Genomic DNA, 22,127 nt, shown 5'->3' with positions numbered 1-22,127 from the left:
CTCTTCATGGAGGAATAAGTTCAAAGATCTACTGTGTAAAATAGTGACTAAAACTAATAGCAAAGCGTTTTATTTTGAAATACTTGAATAGATTTTAAGTGTTCTTACCATAAAAAATAATAAAAATGTGGGTCTGGGCAGGCAGCTATTGGTTGAGTACATGCTTAGTATGTAAAAGGCCCTAAATTCAATATCTAGCATAGAAAAACAAATCAATCAAAATTTACAACAAATGAATTCAGAGATTAGGTTATAGAGAATACTATAGATTCTTGCCTCCTTTCCTTCCTGAGTTATTCAATCTAGGGGAAGCAGTTGCCATTTTGTGAAAACATATAAGTAGCCTATGGAGAGGAACTAAGGCTTCCTAGCCAGAAGGCATGCAAGTGCGACGTCATCTTCCAATCCTAGTCAAGTCCCAAGATGACAAGCCCACATGGGAGACTGAGCCTAACCACAAAGCTAAGTCACTGCCAAATTTCTGAACTATAAAATCTCTGGGATAACAAATGTTTGTAATTTTAAGTCAAGTGCACCAGCCAGCCCATGCCTATAGTCCCAGCTACTCATGAAGCTGAGACAGGAGTATCACTAGAGCCCTGGAGTTTAGGGCCAGTCTAGGCAACATGGACCAGACCCTGTCTATTCCCCCACTCACTTGACCACCAAGCTATACCCCTAGCCCCTTATTATGTCGAGACAGGGTCTCACTAACTTGCTGAGACTGGCCTGCAACTTGCCATCTGCCTACTTCTAGGATTATAGGCATGCATAACAATGCTGCGCAAGGCCCTGTATCTCAAATTAAATAAATAAACAAACATTATTATATATTTATATTTTCCCCTCCTTGCAGTGGTAGGGATCAAACCCGGGGACTGACACATGCTAGGCAAGCACTTTATCACCAAGCTACACCAGGCAACATTTGTCATTTTAAGTCACTATAATAACAAACATCTTTTTTTGGTACTGGGGATTAAACCCAGGGGTTCTTTACCATTGAGGTACATCCCTAGCCCTTTCAATTTTTAATTTTAAGACAGGGTTTCACTTAGTTGCTTAGGGCCTTGCTAAGTTGCTGAGGCTGGCCTCAAACATGTAATCCTCCTACCTTAACCTCCAAAGTTCCTAGGATTACAGGTATGCACCACTATGCCCAGTAAGTCACTAAGTTTTGACAAATTTATTTCATGGAAACAGATGATCAATATAATAATATGTCACCATGCGCAGCCCAGGGTGTGACAAGAAAGTCAGAAATTTGCAATGTATAATGACAAATAAGGAGCTAAGTGAAACTTCATTAATTTAGTCAAAATCTTATTAAATCTATCCATATTCCTTTTTTTAGAGGAATACCAGTGATTGAACCCAGGAGCAGAGGGGCACTTAACCACTAAACCAAATCCCCATCCCTTTTTATTTATTTTGACACAGGGTCTCTGACAGCGGCTAATGAATCAGTTGTACACATGTACCAAACATTAGAAATTATGAGCCTCGGGGCTGGGGATGTGGCTTAAGAGGTAGTGCACCTCGCCTGGCATGCGTGTGGCCCGGGTTCAATCCTCAGCACCGCATACAAACAAAGATGTTGTGTCTGCTGAAAACTAAAAAATAAACATTAAAAAAATTCTCTCACTCTCTCTTTAAAAAAAAAAAAAGAAATTATGAGCCTAATACTTCCTGTTGTACAACTTTGAGAACTCTTCCAACTTGCAACAAGGTACCGCTACAGGAGTCTACATTTTAGGTTACATTAATTCATTCAAATAGTCTAATTACCAAAACCCAGATTGTAGGAAAGAAGCTATATATAATATAAAGTTGTACCTGCAGTTCTTCTCACAATTACTTACATTTCTTTCAAATGCTTTATTTCCTGAACAATTTGACAAGAAAGTTCTTGCAGCTTTTCAGGGGTGAAGCTCTTACTACTTATCGCTTTTTGAAACACTTCATGGAGAACGGTACCAATCAGCATTTGGCGTGTGGCTGGATTAGAGCTCTATGATTAGAATTACAATTTAGTCCATACATTAAGAGACAAGACTGTATATTGTATAGCCACCATAGCCAAAATGTACCACCAAGACAAATACCAAAAGATTATTAAACAATATTTTTCTGGTTCATGAAATTATAAGCAACACTTCCTTCTAGTCAGAATTATCAATTATTGTATAAGTCTGAGTTACTCTAAAATATTTCCATTTAAAAAATAATAAAATTGGGCTGGGGATATGGCTCAAGTGGTAGCGCGCTCGCCTGGCATGCGAGCGGCCCGGGTTCGATCCTCAGCACCACATACAAACAAAGATGTTGTGATCGCTGAAAACTAAAAAATAAATATTAAAAAAAAAAAAAAATAGATATAAAAAAAGCTCAATATATGGGCTGAGGCTGTAGCTCAGTGGCAGAGTGCTTGCCTTGTACATGTGAGGCACTGGGTTCAATCCTCAGCACCACATAAAAATAAACAAAATAAAGACATGCTGTCATCTACAACTATAAAAAAAATTAAAAAAAAAAAAAAAAGCTCAACATATTTTCAAACATTTAATGTTTTATAAGTATTCTCGAATTTCACTTTATAATCCACTCAAATAGAAAACTAAATAAAAGCATAGCTCATAAATGTGTGCACATAAAAGATACTATTCATGGGCTGGGGTTGCTCAGAGGTAGAGCACTCACCTAGCAAGTTGGAGGCCCTGGGTTCAATCCTCAGCACCACATAAAAATAAATAAATAAAATAAAAGTATTGTATCCAACTATAACTAAAAAGTAAATATTAAAAAAAAAATACAATTCAACTAAAATTTAAACCTTTGATAAGAGACAGTTTCAGGGGCTGGGATTGTGGCTCAGCGGTAGAGTGCTCGCCTAGCACAAGCGGGACCCGGATTCAATCCTCAGCACCACATAAAAATAAAGGCATTGTGTTGTGTCCATCTACACCTAAAAAATAAATATTAAAAAAAAAAAAAAGAGAGACAGTTTCGAAGAAAAGTTATTTCAAGGGCTGGGGTTGTGGCTTAGTGGTAGAGCACTTGCCTACCATGCGTGAGACCCTGGGTTTGATCCTCAGCACCACATAAAAATAAATAAAAACAAAGGCATTGTGTCCATCTACAACTAAAAATATTTTTTAAAAAAAGTATTTCAAAAAGAACCAATATTTTATTTCTCAATATACTCTTTTATAAGGCTCAACCTTTCCCTTGAAGCTATCAGAAAAACAAAGATAAGGCCACCAAGATATCCGCCAGAAATTTAATAAATTAAATTATAAGAGAACACTCCATACTATTTTTGCAAGTTCTGGGTTATAATTATCATTACTATTGTAGTGCTGGGGATTGAACCCAGGGGCATGCTACCATTGAGCCACATTCCCAGCCCTTTTTTAAAAATATTTTATTTAGAGACAGGGTCTTGCTAAGTTGCTTAGGGCCTCTCTAAGTTGCTGAGACTGGCTTCAAACTTACAATCCTCCTGCCTCCCCAGCCTCCCATATGCTACTGCAACCAGCTCAGCAAATTTATTTCAAAATAAAAACCTTTTAAAAAACTGATTTTCAGGCTGGGTATGGTGGCACAAGCCTGTAATACCAGCAGTTTGGGAGGCTGAAAAAGGAGGACAGTGAATTCAAAGCAGCCTCAGCAACTACGAGGCACTAAGCGACTCAGAGAGACCCTGTCTCTAAATAAAATATAAAAAAGGCTGGGGATGTGGCTCAGTGGTTAAGTGCACCTGAGCTCAATCCATGGTACCAAAAAATAGTTCTCTATAAACTCTAAGATTCTGTGTAAACATCAGTTGTTAATACTATTTACCCTAAAAGTTTCACTTAGTACAGCTCTTCTCATACATCGAATACTACTGGCTATGCTTGTGCCAGAAATCAGCATGTCTGGATACAGAATCAGATATCCAAAATCTTCATCAATTATCCATGTGCCAGATTTGCAGTCTCCTTCCAAATGAATGATATCCCCTGGCTCTACTGGTACAGAACACCTAAAAGTAAAGGAAAGTTAAGTAGGTTCCTGCATTTAAACATATTGAGGAGACTTCAAAAAATTAATAAGCGCCGGATACAGTAGCGCACACTTGTAATCCCAGCAATTTGGGAGGCTGAAAAAAGAGGATTACAAGTTCAAGGTAAGCTTCAGCAACACAGAGAAGTTCTAAGCAACTTAGTGAGATCCTGTCTCAAAATTAAAAATAAAAAAGGGCTAGAAATGTGGCTCAGTAGTAGAGCAACCCTGGGCACCCCTATCCTCAGTAACAAAAAGGCAAAACAAACAAACAAAAAAAAAAACCCACTATTTCAAAAGAATACTTTTTAGCAAGGTGCAGTGTGGTGCAAGCAAGTTATCCCAGTTACTCGGGAGGCCAAGGCAGGAGGATTACAAGTTTCAAGGCCAGCCAGGGCAATTTAGCAAGACCCTCTCTCAAAATAAAAAATAAAAAGGGGGCTGGGGCTGGGACTCAGTGGTAGCACACTTGCAGGGCATGTGTGAGGCACTGGGTTCGATTCTCAGCACCACACATAAATACATAATAAACAAATAAATAAAGGTCTATCAACAACTTTTTTTAAATAAATAAATAAAAATAAATAATTAAAAAAGGCGAGTGTGTCTCTATGGGAAGAATGCATTAAATTCAATCCTCAGTAACACTGACCACCCCCCCCAAAAAGGGAAAACAAAATAACAATACACACACACACACACATTTCATCTGAATAAGTAATTCTAAATTTCTGGGTATCTTTAAAAATCTGAACATCAGGACAGAGTCTTCTGGATAAATTCCTAGTCACTCTACCCCTTCCCATAACACATAGCAGAGTGGGGGTGCTGGGGTTGTGGCTCAGTGGCAGAGCACTTGCCTCGCACGTGTGAGCACCACATAAAAATAAATAAACAAAATAAAGATACTGTGTCCATGTATAACTAAAAAAAAAAAAAAAAAAAATTGTAATGCATTCTTCAAAAACAAAAAAAAAACAGAATAATCAAGGGCTTCCCTTACATCCCAAAGAAGAACTCCAGGCATGGTGACACATACCTGTAATCCCAACAACTACAGAGGCTGAGACAGGACAATCTCAAGTTTGAGGCTAACCTCAGAAATTTATCAAGGCCCTAAGCAACTTAGCAAGGCCATATTTCAAAATTTTAAAAATGTCTGGGGATGTGGCTCAGAGATAAGATCCCTCTGGGTTCAACCCCCAGTATCAAATAAAAACAACTGCTTAGTCTACTGCAAAAGCTATCAAATATTTACTAGTGTAATATATAGCTCTAATTATTAATTGGGTTTTTTAAATAATTAATCTTCTCATTCTTAAGACTTTCAGTACGTCTATAGCTTCTATAGGCTTTAGACAAAGAGCCAAAGTTAGAATAAACACTCCCAAATCTGAGAAAATCCAAAATTCAAAACACTTTTTTAATCCCAAGCATATGGATAAGGGACACTTGACCTGATCATGATTTTGAAATGACAATAAAAATCAACTTTTGGAACAAGAGACTTGACATACCTGGGTAAGAGAAACAACTTTCATGTAGAATTAAGTCAGTTTCAAATCTATTCCCTTGTTAACAATTACATTATAGCAACATTCACAAAAGCATTTGATAGTGCTGGAGATATAGTTCAGTGGTAGGGAACTTGTCTAGCATGCATAATACTCTGGGTTCAGTCCCCAACATTGAAAAAAAATATATATATGGTACCCTTAAGACTCTGCCAAATCAGTGCTCAAAGTCAAACAAAAATTACCAGTCACTCCTAAGGATGCACTGTTCTTTATAGTCTAGGGACTGGGAAGCAGTGATGATTAGGCGTTTTTCATAGTTTCCTTCTTTATTCTGTACTGTATTGACTGCTAACACCAGGTAGCGGTTATCCATTCCGTGGCTCAGAATTGTCTTAGGAAAGGAAGCTTCCTTCTTCTTCTGAAATCTAAAGCATACACATATAAAACTATATTAGCACAACCATGACATAAGAAAACATTCAATTTGTTTTATCTGGAAGTCAATCTTTTAGTTTTCTAGGTTTATTTCTTCTGGAGAGCGAATCACAATGACCTTTAGTTAAAATAGTTAAAACTGAGCAAAGCATACTGGAAAAATTCCTATTATAAAAGCTTCCCAGAAGCTATGCCTTTTAAAACATGATTACAGGGGCTGAGTGTGCAGCTCAGTAACAACAATGCTTGCCTAGCATGCATGAGGCACTGGGTTTGAACCTCAGTACCACAAAAAAATCAATAAGTAGGGCTGGGGATGTAGCTCAAGCGGTAGCGCGCTCGCCTGGCATGCGAGCGGCCAGGGTTCGATCCTCAGCACCACATACAAATAAAGATGTTGTGTCCGCCGAAAACTTAAAAAATAAATAAATAAATAAATATTAAAATTCTCTGTCTCTTTAAAAAAAAAAAAAAGAATAAACTGCAGCATGGTCCTGCAGACTTGTAATCCCAGCTGCTCAGGCGGCTGGGGCTGGGGGATCACAATTTTGTTCAAAGCCAGCCTCAGCAATACAGTGAGACCCGGTCTCCAAATAAAATCCAAATTGGGGGCTGGAATGTGGGTAGTGGTGAGGCCCCTGAGTTCAATCTCTGGTACCCATCCCCGACCAAAAAAAAAAAAAAAGAATAATCTGGGTGGCACCACTACTAGTCCCAGTTACTCCCAGGCTGAGATAAGAGGACTCCTTGGGCCCAGGAGTTCCTGGCAGCCTGAGCAAAACAGTGAGACTCCACCTCTTAATACCTGAGTAGCTCATTCCTTTATAGAGTAACTCATAAGTTTATTTGTATTTACAATGAGAAAGTTCATTTCATAATAACTTTACCCTTGGTCCAAGCTACCTGAAATCATGGACAATAACCTCTTTGGAAAAGGACCTTCTCCTCCTAAGTCTTTTCTGTCAGACTGCAGGAGTTCAAAGTCATTCTCTCTTTCAGTTACACCAAATGTCTTTCATGATACTGTATCTTTGTCACCCAGACTGTACACTCTATCATTTTGTTTACTCAACTCCCCCATCTAGCTCAGACTAATTAACATCCAAAGTGGGATGCAAAGCCTAAAAGATCTCTCAAAAGGTACTGGTGAGCCAGGCTTGGTGGCGCAGGCCTGTAATTCCAGCGACTCAGGAGGCTGAAACAGGAGGATCACAAATTCAATGTTAGCTTCAGCAACTTAGCGAGGCCCTAAGCAAATTAAAGAGACCCTGTCTTAAAACAAAAAAATAAAGGGAAGGGGGACTTGGGATTTAGTTCAGTGTCCCTGGCTTAAACCCAAATTAAAAAAAAAAAAAAAAAAGTAATGCTGATCAAAACCCCTAACGCAAATCTCTCTCAATAATTTATCTTTTTATTGCTATTACTATTTAAAATAATTCCCTTTCATGATCGTGAAGTTTCCCCGACCAGAGAGTTAAGGATGCAGACTCCTTCCCGAGATAAATTCCTCCAACTCAACATCAAACACTTTTAAGTTTCCTTTTAGGAAGGCATTTCAGGTGCCCGAGACTCCCCAAATTCGGGAAAGAGGTGAACTCAAGGGAAAGAATGACTGCAGGGCGCCAGTCCTCAGACAATGGCCAAATGTGGCTCTCTCAAAAGCTCTGCGCAGCGGTCCCCAGCTCCGGAGCCTCGCCAGCGCCGGCGGAGCTGAACCCGGCCTCTCGGTCCCAGCCCGCAGACAGTCGGCAGCAGGCTCAGCCGGCGGAGGCATAGATGTGGCCTCTCCCGCGTCGTTCTTTTAAATCTCCCGCTAAATTCCCACCCCCGCCCCGCTCCGCTCACAGCTCCTCTGGCGCCGCAGCCTCCTCTCCGAAACTCTTCTCCATCAGCAGCTCCAGTTCATTTAGCTGCTCCATCCTCGGTACCGCAAACAGCCACAAGGTAAAGCCCTGGGAACCAGAAGCCACCCTTAAATCTCCGAAGCTATAAAGAAGCGCGAATCTGCGCGGCACCACGCGCATGCGCCGACCCGCCGAGGTCCCAAGTGACCTGCGCGGGGCCGCCCCTCGCGCGCCCGGGGATTTCAAAGTGGAGTGCCTCAACTGGCGGACTCAGGCCTCTTGCATCTTTGCTCCCTAACTTCAGGCTTGGAAAAGTGTAAATCCTCATATCCGGTCAAGACTAAGTACCCTGACCACGCTCTTGACACCCCAAGCCATGCCCAACTCTTGCTTTTCGTTTGAACAGAACCATTTAGAAATGGCCAAATCCAGGTGTCCCCGTTGGCTTTGGGAATTTTGCATTCATGGAGAAACAACTTCTCCTTTTTCAAATGAAAAATTCAGAGAAAAATAGAAGCAATCAGATAGGAACTGACTTATCACGTCAAGACTGAATCCAAAAAACTGCTAATATCTGCCCGCTCATAACCTCTTTCCACGTTTAATTAAAGTGTTCCTCCTGTCAATGGGCAATCATTTCACTTGAACTCAGAACCTCAAGGCCTCCAGCATTTTGAAGGATGCTATTTCATCAATTGTTTCCTCATTCTCTTTTACCATCAATCTCACCCTCGCTATTGGTTTGCTGCCATACTGTACTAACGGCCCATTTATATCCTTTTTGGGGGAGTGGGGGGTGCTGGAGAATTAATCCAGGGGCGCTTAACCACTGAGCCACATCCACAGTCCTTTTTTTGTGTTTTATTTAGAAACAGGGTCTCACTGAGTTACTTAGGGCCTCACTAAATTGCTGCGGCTGGCTTTGAACTCTCAATCCTCCTGTCTCAGCCTCCCACACTGCGGGGATTACAGGCGGGCGCCACCACGCCCCCGCGGTATTCTCCCATCTTAAAAAGCTGCTAACCTTGGCCAGGCACACACCTGTAATCCCAGCAATTTAGGAGGTTGAGGCAGGAGAATTTCAAGTTCCAGGCCAGCCTCAGCAATTTAGCAAGTTTGTCTCAAAAAAAAAAAAAAAAAGACTGGAGATGTGGTTCAGTGATAGAGCCTCCTGTTTCAATCCCTAGAGCCAGAAAGAAAAAGAAAAAATAAAAAACAAATGTCTTCAGCTGGAGAGCTTAGCTCAGTGGTAGAACACAAACTTAGAACATGCTGAGGCCTTGGTTCGCAAGCACAATCCCTCCAATTTATAGTCATTAACTGTAGTCACTATGCTGGAAATATAAAGGTACTGGTTCCTTCCAGTCTTGCCTCCCTGAAATTCATTCTTTTTCCTCAATAGATTATAATGAAAATTCTAAAAGGTACAGAAAAGTTATAATTTTATAATAAACAGCCATATACAATTATTATTTTTTCTGTCTTTGATTTGTCACATGTATGTCTATTCATTCATCTCTCTATATCCATGAATTCAAGTTTAATGCATTTCAAAAGTGCAAACAACATTACATTTCATACCTGAATACTTTAGTGTACTTGTGAACTAAAGTTCAATGTTTGTTTATAGCTTTTTTTTATGATGCTGGGATTGTGCATTTGAGGCAAGCACTCTACCAACTGAGCTATATCCCTTCTTATGCTTTTTATGTAAATTTTAAACTTTATATAAAATACACAAATCTCATATGCAGCATTTGATGAATTTTGACAAATACAAGTGTATAACTCAAATAGATAAGTGGTTCTCCTGTCTATACATCTCAAATTGCCATATCTTTATTGAGATGTTATTATCATCCCAAAAAAGTTCCCTCATGCCAGTTCCCATGCCTATCCCTATGAAGAGGCAATCATTAAACTTATTATTATTCACCAGAAGTTAAATCTGTCTATTCTAAAACTTCACATAAATGCAAGCACACCCTATGTACAGTATATACAATTCTGTCTCAGGCTTCTCAGCATGTTTTTGCAGTTCATCCATATTTTTAAAAATTAATCAGCAGCTTGATTCTTTTTATTGTTGAATTCAATAAATATACCACAATTTACTTGGTCAATATCCTGTAGGTGGACACTAGCACTATAGTATTTTACCAAGTTGAATAAAGTTGCTACTAATATTCCTATATAAGTTTTTATGGCCATAAACTCCTATTTCTCTTGGATGAATATCTTGGAGTGAAATTTGTAGATCATGAATAAGTTGATAGTTATGATAATGAGAAACTGCTAGACTTTAACCAAAGTGATTATAACATTTTATATTACGAACAACGTATGAGAATCAGTTTCTCCATGTCCCATACAACATTTGATACTGTCAATCTTTTTAGTTTTAATTTACATTTCCCAATCACTAATCAGGTACTTTATCATGTCCCTGGTCATTTGCATATCTTCCAGGCTAGCGCACTACTGCTTGAGCCACATCCCCAGCCTCTGCATATATTCCTTTGTAAACTACTCCTTTGTTTAAATCATTTGCTTATTTTTTAAAAATTGAATTGCCCTTTTATTATTGAGTTGCAGGACTACTTTATAAATTATGGCTACAAGCCTTTCTCATATACATTTTGCAAATAATTTCTCTTAGTCTATTGGTTGCCTATTCAGAATTTTTCTTTTTCCTAGTACTGGTATTGAACCCAGGAATATTTTACCACTGAGATACACCCCAAGCTCTTTTTATTTTCAACTTTGAAACAGGATCTTGCTAAGTTGCTGAGGGCCTTGCTAAATTGCTAAGGCTGGCCTCCAATTTTCAATTCCCCTGCCTCAGCCTCCAGAGTAGGTAAGATTAGAGGTATACACCACCACACCTAGTTGCCTATTTATATTCTTAACAAGGTATTTAGGCATTTGTATGCTTTTTTGGGAGGGTGCTGAGGATTGAACCCAGGGTCTCTTGTATGTGCACTCTACCACTAGGACACACCCTCAGCCTCCTGTTTTATTTTTTCCTTATGTATTCTTATTTATCCATTTTTCTTCTATGCTTTTTGTTTTTTGTGACCTAAAACATTTTTGCCAAACCCTAAATAATAAGTTGTTGTCTCTTTCTTTTTTTTAAGGGGGGGGGGCATGTAAGGGAGGGGAGCTGCTTATCTATTTTTTCTTTCTTTTTGGTGCATCTGCAATAGTATATGCTTTATTGCCAAATATTAATTCACTGTCAACTGTTTTCTTTTCTGCTTGAAGCTTTTTTATTTGTTTATACCTCCCAAATTACCAAGGACAGTGGCATATGCCTGTAATTACAGAAACTCAGGAGGCTGGGGCAAGAGGATCCCAAGTTTAAGTTCAGCCTGGGCTATATATCAAGACCCTGTCTCAAAATAAAAAATAAAAAGAACTGGAGGACGGGCGCAGTGTCACACGCCTGTAATCCCAGAGGCTGGAGAGCTGTGACAGGAGGATCACGAGTTCAAAGCCAGCTTCAGCAAACTGTGAGGCTGCTAAGCAACTCAACCCTGTCTCAAAATAAAATACAAAAAAGGGCTGGGGATGTGGTTCAGTGGTCAAGTGCCCCCGAGTTCAATCCCCGGTACCCCCCCCCCACTAAAAAAGAACCCTCCTGATTCAATTCTTAGTATATCCTCTGCCTCAAATACATCTCAGACTTTTTTTTTTTTTCTTTTTTCTTATTATTTCATGGTACTGGGAATTTAACCCAGGGTACTCTACCACTAAGCCACATCCCCAGCCCTTTTTTTTTTTTTTTAATTTTTCTTAATATTTATTTTTTAGTTCTTGGCGGACACAACATCTTTGTTTGTATGTGGTGCTGAGGATCCAACCAGGGCCCCACGCATGCCAGGCGAGTGCGCTACCGCTTGAGCCACACCCCCCAGCCCCCTTTTTCTTTTTTGAGACAGGATCTTGCTGAGTTACTTAGGGCCTCACTAAATTTCTGAGGCTGGCTTTGAACTTATGATCCTCTTGCTTCAGCCTCCCAAACTACTGGGATTACAGGCATAAACCACTGTGCTCAGCTCCTTCTTTGTTTCTCTTTTTTATTTTAAAGAAGGAAAAGTTTCTTTTGACTCAGAATTCCAGAGGCTTCAATTCTTGCGGCTGCTTTAGGTCTGGGGTGAGGCAGAATATCATGGCAGAAAGGAGGGGAGAAAGAAAGCTGCTCAGTTCATGGATTCTAAGAAACAGAGAAGGAGGGGGAGAAGCTGAGGACAAAATGTAGTCCCACAAGTATGCCCCCAGTGACCTACTTCCTCTAACTAGACCCCCACCTGCTATAATTTCCACCTCCTTCCAACATTGCATTCAAATTATTAATTCATCAAATGGGTTAACCCACTGATGAGGTTAGAGCCCTCATGATCCAATTCCCTCCCAACAGCTCTACCTCTGTCATTGCTGCATTCAGGACCACATCTTCAACACATGCATTTTGGGAGACATTCCAGATCCAACCTATAACATAGATGCTCTATGTAAAAATAAAATTTGGCTATAAAATAAGTTCAAAGGCACAGCAAAACTATGCAGGGATGATATATAAAGTTCAGAGGAATCTAGAATTTTTATCACAATATGTACCAAATTTACCTGACCACAAAATATTCTCTTCCCTTTATCTTTTTACCACATTATTGTCATTCTGTAGAACAAAATTTAAGGAGATTCTTTCTTTAAAATTTTAATATTTCCAATAGTTTTTAATATTTTAATTGTATTTTGATAAGTAGGCAATTTTGTTTGAAGGTTCCATGTTCTTATTTATTTATTTTGAGACTAGATGTGGTCTCTCCCTCCAACTCCTAGGCTCGAGAGCCCCACCCCCATCAGACTCCCAAGTAGTTGGGACTGCAGGTTCATACCAATGTGACCAGCAATTACTGCATCTATTTACGGATCATATTTTTTTCTCCTTCATTCTGTTATTATGGGAAATTACACCATTGGTTTCTGAATGTTAAAAAATTTTGCATTTCCAGAATAAACCCAAATTGGTAATGGCTTTTTATGTATCACTAGACTTGAATTGCTAATACGTTGGTAAGAATATTTCCATCAAGCTATGCATGATGGTACATTCCTGTAATCACAGTTACTCAGGAGGATGGCAAATTTAAGATCAGCCTCAGCAATTTAGTGAGACCCTCAATAACTTAGATAAAGAGCTAAGGCTGGGCATGGTGGTGCACAAGTATAATCGCAGTGGCTCCAGAGGCCGAGGCAGGAAGATCACAAGTTCAAAGCCAGCCTCAGCAACTTAGCAAGGTCCTAGCAACTTAGGGAGACCCTGTCTGTAAATAAAATTCAAAAAGGGCTGGGGAAGTGGTTCAGTGCCCCTGGCTTCAATACCCAGTATAAAGGAAAAAAAAAAAAAGTGTGAGGATGTAGCTCAGTGGAACCTTGCTTGCCTAGCACACAGAAGCCTGAATTCAATCCCAGTGCTGCAATACATAAATAAATAAATAAATAATATTCAAAAAATTTCACTTCCCTGCCAAAAATCGTCAGTAGCTTCCCATTGTATTTAGAATAAAAGACAAAATTGCCACACCCTGTAGACTTCTACATGATTTGATGTGTGTTGTGTGGTTGGTGTGTGTGTGTGTGTGTGTGTTAGTAGGGATTTAACCAAGAGGTCTTCTACCTCTGATCTACATTCTCACCCACATTCATTATTTTGTTTTGAGAGAGTTCCCCACTAGGTTGTCAAGGCTGACTTGAATTTGTGATCCTTTTGTTTCAGCCTCCTGTCACTGGGATTACAGGCATGTGCCAACATCATGCCCTCATGTTTTGGCCTTTGTCTTAATTTGTGTGTTGTACCTTTTATTTTAAGACAAGCTCTCACTAAGTTGTTTAAAGCCTCTCTAAACTTTTTGAGGCTGGCTTTTAACTAATAATCCTCCTGCCTAAGCGTCCCTAGCAGCTAGGATTACAGGCGTGCACCATCACACCCGGCTGTCTCTTTTTAAAGTGCATTTGTTGCTTCTCCTTCACCCATAATGCTTCATTCACACTGGCCTTCAGACAATTCCCTTATCAAGCCAAGCTTTCTTCCATGTTAAGTTTCCTGGGCTGGGATTGTGGCTCAGTGGTAGAGCACTCTCCTTGCACAGGCGGGGCCCGGGTTCGATCCTCAGCACCACATAAAATAATTATATGTACAATCAAGGCATTTTAACATATTTTTGTAGTCTCTAAAAAGGCAAGAAAGGGGCAAAAGTGTCCATACATTCAGAAAAAGCTTTCTATCAAAAGAAAATTTATTTTTTAACAGAATAAAACCTTACATGTAAAATATACCTCATAAGCACCTGGGATTTTATTTTATTTTATTTTTTTTAAAGAGAGAGTGAGAGAGGAGAGAGAGAGAATTTTTTTAATATTTATTTTTTAGTTATCGGCAGATACAACATCTTTGTTTTGTATGTGGTGCTGAGGATCGAACCCGGGCCGCACGGATGCCAGGCGAGCGCGCTACCACTTGAGCCACATCCCCAGCCCCGAACCTGGGATTTTACTCCATTAGCAGCTTAATTCTTTTTTTTTTTTTTAAAGAGAGAGTGGGAGAGAGAGAGAGAATTTTTTTAATATTTATTTTTTAGTTCTAGGCGGACACAACATCTTTGTTTGTGTGTGGTGCTTAGGATCAAACCCGGGCCGCACGCATGCCAGGCGAGCGCACTATCGCTTGAGCCACATCCCCAGCCCCGCAGCTTAATTCTGATTGTTTAGAGATCCATCACCATTTTTTTGTTTTGTTTTTTCTTGTCATACTCATGTTTACTTAAAAAACAATCTAGAGTACCAAGTTGATAAAAATATGATATTTTTCTTTCCTTTCTATTGTATGTAATATTTTAAATTTTATTCAAAGAAAATTTCTCTTTGTGTAATTCAGAGTAGTTCTGTTTTTGAAAAGGTAATTGTTCTAGTAGGTTGTTTTTATTTAATGCATTGACTATAATTGTTCTGAGTTGCCAAAAGATCAGAATCTAATTATTTTTGCTCATTGAAAATTTTAAGTAAAGTTTTCTCCAGTACAAGACAGAAGATAAATCTCAATTCAGTTCATGAGGCTAGTATAAGTAAGTCTGTGTCAAAACTACATAAACTATTACAAGACTTGTATTTGGGGTAAAAAGTGGGAGTTCATAACCCACTTGAATCAAATGTATGGAAGATGATATGTCATGAGCTTTGTAATGTTTTGAACAACCAATAATAATAAAAAAAAACTATTACAAGGAAAAAAGTACAAACCAATATCGCTCATAACCATATATGTAAAAAACCTGAATAAAATATTAGCACATCAAATTTAAAAAAAGGCATTGTGTTGTGTCCATCTACACCTAAAAAGTAAATATTAAAAAAAACTTAAAAAAAAAAAAGAGTTTTGTACCTACTGTTGCCTTCAACAAGGCCACTCTTCCCCTGCAACTCTTTTTGTGGCTGATTCCTTTTTATCATTCACGTATCAGGTTATAGTATATATTGCACATCAAAGAAACACTTTCTTGACCATTCTAAGTGGCCTCCTTGAGTATTTACCCTCTTGTAAGCACTTTTAACAAACTGCACTCATTTTATTACTGGCTTATGTTTATTAACATGTTCAAATGTATTGACATGTTTGAAGCTGGGAGTGGTGGTGCACACCTGTAATCATAGCAGCTTGGGAGGCTAAGGCAGGAGGATCACAAGTTCAAAGTCAGTTTCAGCAACCTAGTGAGACCCTGTCTCTAAATAAAATACAAAAAAGGGCTGGGGATGTGGCTTAGTGGTTGAGCACCTCTGGGTTCATACCCAGTACCAAAAAAAAAAAAAAAGACATGCTTGAGTTTCATCTGAACAGGATATAGTTGTTAGCATATAGCAACATAACTAGAACACTACCCTCTAGATTCAGACTAACTTGAATTCAAATCCTAGATCCACCACTTATCATGTGAACCTAGCCAAATCACTTAACTTCCCTGGCCCTGACTATCACCATCCGTAAAAAGAGAATAGTAAATAGTGTGTGTCTCATTGCATTATTATAGGGATTGTGTTAAAGCATAAAAATTGCTTAAAACAAGGCATGGCATAAAAGAAGTCCCAAGGAAATACTGTTACTTTTGTTGTTGTTGTTGTTCTGGGGATTGAACCCAAGGGTGCTCAATCACTAAGCCACATCCCCAGAACTTTTTTTAATTTTGAGACAGTGTCTCACTAAGTTGCTGAGATTGGTTTCAAACTTGCTATCCTCCTGCCTCAGCCTCCTGAGTTACTGAAATTACAGGAGTGTGGCACTGTACCCATCTATGACTATTACTATTTATTACTGGTTTCTAGTGCCTAACACAATGTCTAATATTCAAAGAAAATATCTGAGGAACTGTGAAAAGTGTGTAGCTGCTGAATAGTGTCTCAGATATGATTGGCCTACTCTGCCAGGCAATGCATTACTTGTATAATATAGGTTTCCTAATTTACCACTCATATTGGTAAATTAGCAATACAACATTTCTGTGAAAGAAAATATATTGTTTCTAAATTGTGGTTTTCTTGGACTATTTGTGCTTTATTTATCCCAATTAGGATAGAAGGTCTCCAAAAATGGGAGTGAGGCTTCCTTCTCCCACCAATAAACATTACTGAGCACTGTTATAGTGCCACACCCTCTGTTCCTCACTAGGGACAAGGATATGGCTCTGACCTTGGGAAAACAACTGTGGGGAAGAACATAGGTAAACAAATAGTTATCATAAAGTGCAACCCATACTTTATTAGACAGATACCCAGTGTTGGATGTTATTGAGTATCCAAATGAGTTTGTGTGAAATTTGGCCTCCCAAGGGAAGTCCCCTACAGTGCTGGTATAGCTGGTGTACAATATGGGAAAAAATGCATGTTCGGTACCCCGGTGGAAAATGGAACAAGATATTATTATGTACACCCAATAACTTCTCCACCTACACACAGGCAACCATTGAGAATTAGGGGTGCTACGGCACTCATCAATCCTAATCAGACCATTGACCCATTGTACAGACCAGAGAGCTAAACAAAATGAAAGGCAGGAAAAGAGGCCCCGTGAGACAAAAAGAAAGAAACTGACAATCTTCAAACGGAAAATAAACTAAACTAGGAGTGATGGCACACACCTGTGATCTCAGATACTTGGAAGGCCAAGTCAGGAGGACCACAACTTTAATGAGGGAAGCCTCGACAATTTAGTGAGACCCTGTCTTAAAAATACAAAATAAAAGGCTGGGGATGGAGCTCAACAGTAGAGAATCTCTGGTTTGAATCCCTAGTAACCCACACAGGCGCGCACACACACACACACACACATACACACACACACAAACACACAACCTAGGAAGATCACTTTGGGTTACTGATCTTAAATAAATAAGATACAAAGAATATTTAAATATTCTTCCATTCTGACTGCTTATGTTTCACGTTTGTGCTTCAATAATGTAAACAAAAGAAAGAAACCATCAAAACAAGAATAAAATTTATTTTCAATATCCTGTGTATTCTGTAACAGACATAGAATGCAATTTTTTACTTAAAAATATCTGCAGTTCCCTTTAATTGATAACATAACTGAGATACTTATTTTATACATTTAAATTATCTCAAGATCTCATGATAACAGTTACCTACAGTGTGCCCCAGAAATGAAAATATACAAAATACTTTTAGAAACACATGTATTTCTACTGGCTGGTACACTTACAAATCATACAAAGATACATATTTATTTTTAAAATAAAGACTTGAAAATGAAACCAGTTCATTAAATTTTTACTAAAGTATGACAAGAAATCTTTTAAGCAAAAAATAATAATTGATGCAGAAATAACACTTTCAACTTTTCTAATGTCTTAAAAATCACATTAATTTCTACAAATCACTATTTCTCAATATAGAATTTTAATTGTTCCCTGCCCATTTCTGTCATGCTTACAATAAAACATAAAAAGTGCTCTAAATACAGTAAATGGAATTATTACATTTAAAATGTTTTCTTAATATAAAAGATAACAATCAGACCATATCTTATTTTTCTACTTAAATTTATATTGTAATAAAATTACTTTACATGGAAGAACTACTTGATGTATCATCATGACATAATACCTTAGGCACATTCTTTGATACTCACACATCTACATTAATGTATATTTCACAGTCCACTTAAATAAATTTTCTAGTAGACATCAAATGATCTAATAAGAATAAATCTATAGTATACTCTTTTTGAGAGCAAAGATATTCGGGTTTATTATTACTGCCTTTGGGAAATACACTGAATTTTAAAAACACATGTAAATGCCTCATGGTACCTGGTCATAACATTTGAGCAAAACCTGATGATTATTTAGTCTCTCTCACTCTTTTTTTTTTTTTGGATGTATTGAGGATTGACTGCAGGGGTGCCCTACCAATGAGCCACATACTTAGACCTTTTTTTCCTGTTTTGAGACAGGTTTTTCCTAAGTTGCCAAGACTGGACTCAACTTGCCATGCCATCCCCCTGCCTCAGTATCTGGAGCCACGGGGATTAGAGGTGTGTCCCAACATACCCATCTTGAGTCTTTAGTTTTTTTTTTTTTTGGGGGGGGGGACATACTGAGGATTGAACCCACTGGTTACATCCTCAGCCCTTTTAATTTTTTAATTTGAGAAGTGTCTCATAAAGTTGCTTAGGGCCTCACTAAACTGTTGAGGCTAGCTTTGAACTTGTGATCCTCCTACCTCAGCCCCACGAGCTACTAGGATTAAAGGTATGTGCCACTGCATCCAGCAAGTTTCTACTTTTAAATACAATATTTATTTTACTAAAAAGAAAGTGTTCTTTTATCTTGTGAAACACATTCATAAGAAGAGAAATAATAATACTTGAATGCTGGCTATATTTTATAGAACTTAAAAATTCAGTTCTTATTGTTCTGCTACAATATAATCAAACTTGTTTATTTTATAATATAAACAAAATGTTCAAAGACTCTTTACAAAATTATGACTACAGGCTTGGAGAATCATTCAGTGGTCAAGTGCATGCTCAGCATGTATAGGGCCCTGGGCTCAATCCCCAGCATTAAAAAAAAAAAAAAAAAATCATGATTACAATTAAAATCTTTGAACAGGAGGCTGGGAATTTAGCTCAGGGATGGAGCAATTGCCTGGCATGTGTGAGGTGCTGGATTCGACCCCAGCACTGCAAAAATAAAAAGAAGAAGAAGTTTGGAATAGTAAGATAAAGCTAATGGCAACCTCTTAAGCTCCATTTTAAGTTAGTTTTGCTCCCAAATAACACTTTAAAATGGTTTCAAATAACCTGTTATGATTAGCATCATCAGCTTAGTAATATTTTTTCAATGTTCAAAGGTATAATGTTTGGCATCAGAAAGGATATTGGCATCAAAAGCAATTTTGATTTGTGAATTAAAAAAAAAAAAAATCAAGTAGTAATGTCAGTGGTTCCTGTGACAGGGTAAATATCCCCCTTCAAGTAATGTTTGCTTCACAATTAAAGTAACATTTTTCTCTGAGAGTTTATTAAGGAAAATAAACCACAAACCGCAATTTTTTTTAGTTGAGGTGAAAAAACTGCTTCATAAGTTCATATGTTGTAAAAGCCACTGCTTGAGAGGGAATACACCGAATATAATTAAGAGATAAACCACGATATAATCCTTTTCGAATTCCATGGTGTCCATAGACATACTTCATAGTCTCCCGCATGGTACTGAAAGACAATGGTTAAATGATGACACCTCTCTGCCCATTCATAAAGACACAATTTCAGGATCCATAATAGCATTTTAAAAAGAAGCTAAAATGGCATGTTAAATAACTTTTGAAAAGTAAGTGTTATAATAAGCTAAAAGTTCACAATGAAACAGCAAGTCATTTCAATCAAGTGTAATATAAGCTTTGTACATAATTTGAAGGCTCATTAAAACAATGTATTTCATTTGTGCTACATCTATGATGTTAACTAACAACACTATTTCACAACTATTGAGGCAATCCCTGTATTTGTTTATTTCTTTTTCCAATGCTAGGATCAACCCCAAGATCTTGCACACGCTAGTATTCTACTACTTAGCTACTTACTCCTCCAGCTCCCCCTACCTCCTCCACACCCTTTTTGTTTTTTTTTTTGAAACAGGGTCTCACTAACTTGCCCAGGCTGGCCCTACATGTATGATCCTCTTGCCTTAGCCTCTCAAACAAACAGCCGGGCTTACAAGAATGTGCGACCCTATCCAGCATAACTCAACTTTTAAAATACTGTAACTAGCTGGTGAGCTTAGAACTAAAGTTTGAAAGACTCTCTTTCAGATTTCAGCAATAAAGTCTTTCTTGTTTCAAACAGTTCTTTCTTTCTTTTTTAGGGGGGAGTACTGGGGATTGACAAACCCAGGGCTCTTTATCACTGGGCTACATCCCCAGCCCTTTTAATTTTTTTATATTGAGACAGGGTCTGGCTAAAGTACTTGGGAAATTCCTAAATTGCCAAGGCTGGACTGATATGCTGGGATTAGAGGCATGCACCATCACACCTGGCTCAGAGTTGTTTCTTTCCTTTCAAACCAATATATAGCCATTTCCTTTTCCCTTCAATAAGCAATTTTGAAATCTTCAAAAAAACCTTTTGCATGAACAAGGCAATCCAAGGTCTGAACAAATATTTTGCTTTTCTTTTGAGGGACAACATATTGCCAAACTGGTATATGGGTCCGGTTTCTGTAAGGTTTCAGTTACGTCCCATTTCTCTTATAAAATTCATTTTAGAGAAGCTCTATTAAATAAAAACATAGAGAGCTACATGTATGATTTTTAAAATTCTGAGATCTGCATTTTTTTAAATATTTTTTTTTTAGTTTTTAGGTGGACACAATATCTTTATTTTTTATTTTTTTAATATGGCGCTGAGAATCGAACCCAGTGCCTCACGCATGCTAGGCGAGCGCACTACCACTTGAGCCACATCCCCAGCCCTGCATTTTTTTTTTAATATCTTTATTTTTATTTGTTTATTTTTATGTGGTGCTGAGGATCGAACCCAGAGTCTCACACATATGAGGCAAGATCTGTACCACTAAGCTATAACCCCAGCCCTGGGGCGCTACATTTTAAAAAAATATAAAAACAAACAGATAATTCTTTTATAATATTTTTGTTTCATCTAATAATTCTGAAATGTTATCATTTCAACATTTCAAGATTTTGCAATATTTCCCCTAAAGGTCTATGAATCAAAGACTTGATCCCCAAGGAGGTGCTATAGGGAGATGATGAGACCTTTAAGAGGAGAGGCCTAGTTAAAAGTCTTTTTAGATCATTATGGGCTAAAAAGGTACTGTGAGTCCCCAACCCCTTATTTGCTTCTCTTTTTTCACTTCCCAGCCATGAAGTGAGTGGTTTTGCTCTGCCATGAATGCCTACCATGGTGTGCTGTCTCGTCACAGACACAAAGAAAACAGGGCTGATCAATCATGAGCCAAAATAAACCTCCCCTATTTATAAGTTGATTATCTCAGGTATGTGTTATAATGACAGAAAGGTAGCACAAATCAGAATGATGCTAAATTTCTACAGATTATGGAAAGCTGCAGAACTATTCTGTATAGTAATGATAACCACTATCCACATGTGCTACTGAGCACTTAAATTGAGATGTGCAGTAAGTATAAAATACACACTGGATTTCAAATACTTAGCAGAAATATTGCAAAATATTACAAAAACTTTGAAATGTTTAAATGATAACATTTCAGACTTATTAGATGAAACAAAAAAAATATTATAAAAGAATTATGTTTGTTTTTATATTTTTTAAAAATGTAGCTCCCAGAATTTTTAAAATTATACATGTAACTCTCTATATGTTTCTACAAAGTTACCACAGTATACTATCGGACACAAAATGAAAGACAGGGACTATAGGTGAGAACAGAGTCCTATCTTCCTACTGACTTTTAAACATTACATTTTCTAAAGATACAATGATGTATGGAGAACTTACAGGCACTTTTCAAATTCTGGCAGAACAGTTCCTAGTTGCATTCTCCGACGAGTTACATCAAATGGGTATCTAAAAGAAGAAAAGGCAAAAAGACTTAAAAAACATTATTTTTCATTTTCTATTTCAACAAGCATTGAATGCAAAGTCCCATCCACACTAGGAAATAAAGTATATTCTTAAAGTTTTCTCCAATCTGGGAATCAGGAA

General features: G+C 38.0%; 2 protein-coding genes across 6 annotated transcripts in view; both read right to left on the bottom strand.

Moving 5' to 3' along the window:
* The window catches only part of Dna2 (DNA replication helicase/nuclease 2), a 39,522-nt gene extending 31,485 nt beyond the window's left edge, over positions 1-8,037 (bottom strand). The window contains exons 1-4 of the mRNA XM_046419829.2: positions 7,845-8,037; positions 5,807-5,989; positions 3,844-4,027; positions 1,863-2,011 (exon numbers count right to left, since the gene is read on the bottom strand). Coding sequence (XP_046275785.2) covers positions 1,863-2,011; positions 3,844-4,027; positions 5,807-5,989; positions 7,845-8,023 — 695 coding nt within the window. The 5' untranslated portion in view covers positions 8,024-8,037. The remainder of the gene's footprint in view (positions 1-1,862; positions 2,012-3,843; positions 4,028-5,806; positions 5,990-7,844) is intronic.
* Positions 8,038-17,371: 9,334 nt separating this feature from the next.
* Slc25a16 (solute carrier family 25 member 16) overlaps positions 17,372-22,127 on the bottom strand; it is a 42,595-nt gene continuing 37,839 nt past the window's right edge. For 3 of the 5 annotated variants that reach the window (XM_058577916.1, XM_046419825.2, XM_046419826.2), the window contains 2 exons: positions 21,921-21,989; positions 17,372-19,634 (listed from right to left, as the gene is read on the bottom strand). In XM_058577916.1, coding sequence (XP_058433899.1) covers positions 19,478-19,634; positions 21,921-21,989 — 226 coding nt within the window. In that variant the 3' untranslated portion in view covers positions 17,372-19,477. Of the gene's footprint in view, positions 19,663-21,916; positions 21,990-22,127 lie in introns of those variants that run through there. The other 2 variants (XM_046419828.2, XM_046419827.2) reach the window with 2 other exon arrangements.

Source organism: Marmota monax, unplaced genomic scaffold (genome assembly GCF_021218885.2).
Source record: "Marmota monax isolate L192 unplaced genomic scaffold, Marmota_monax_Labrador192_F-V1.1 WCK01_AAM20220418_F8-fsc00019, whole genome shotgun sequence".
Classification (NCBI taxonomy): Eukaryota; Metazoa; Chordata; class Mammalia; order Rodentia; family Sciuridae; genus Marmota; species Marmota monax.
The sequence above is the reverse complement of the archived record's forward strand: the minus strand, read 5'-3'. Positions and strand labels throughout refer to the sequence as shown.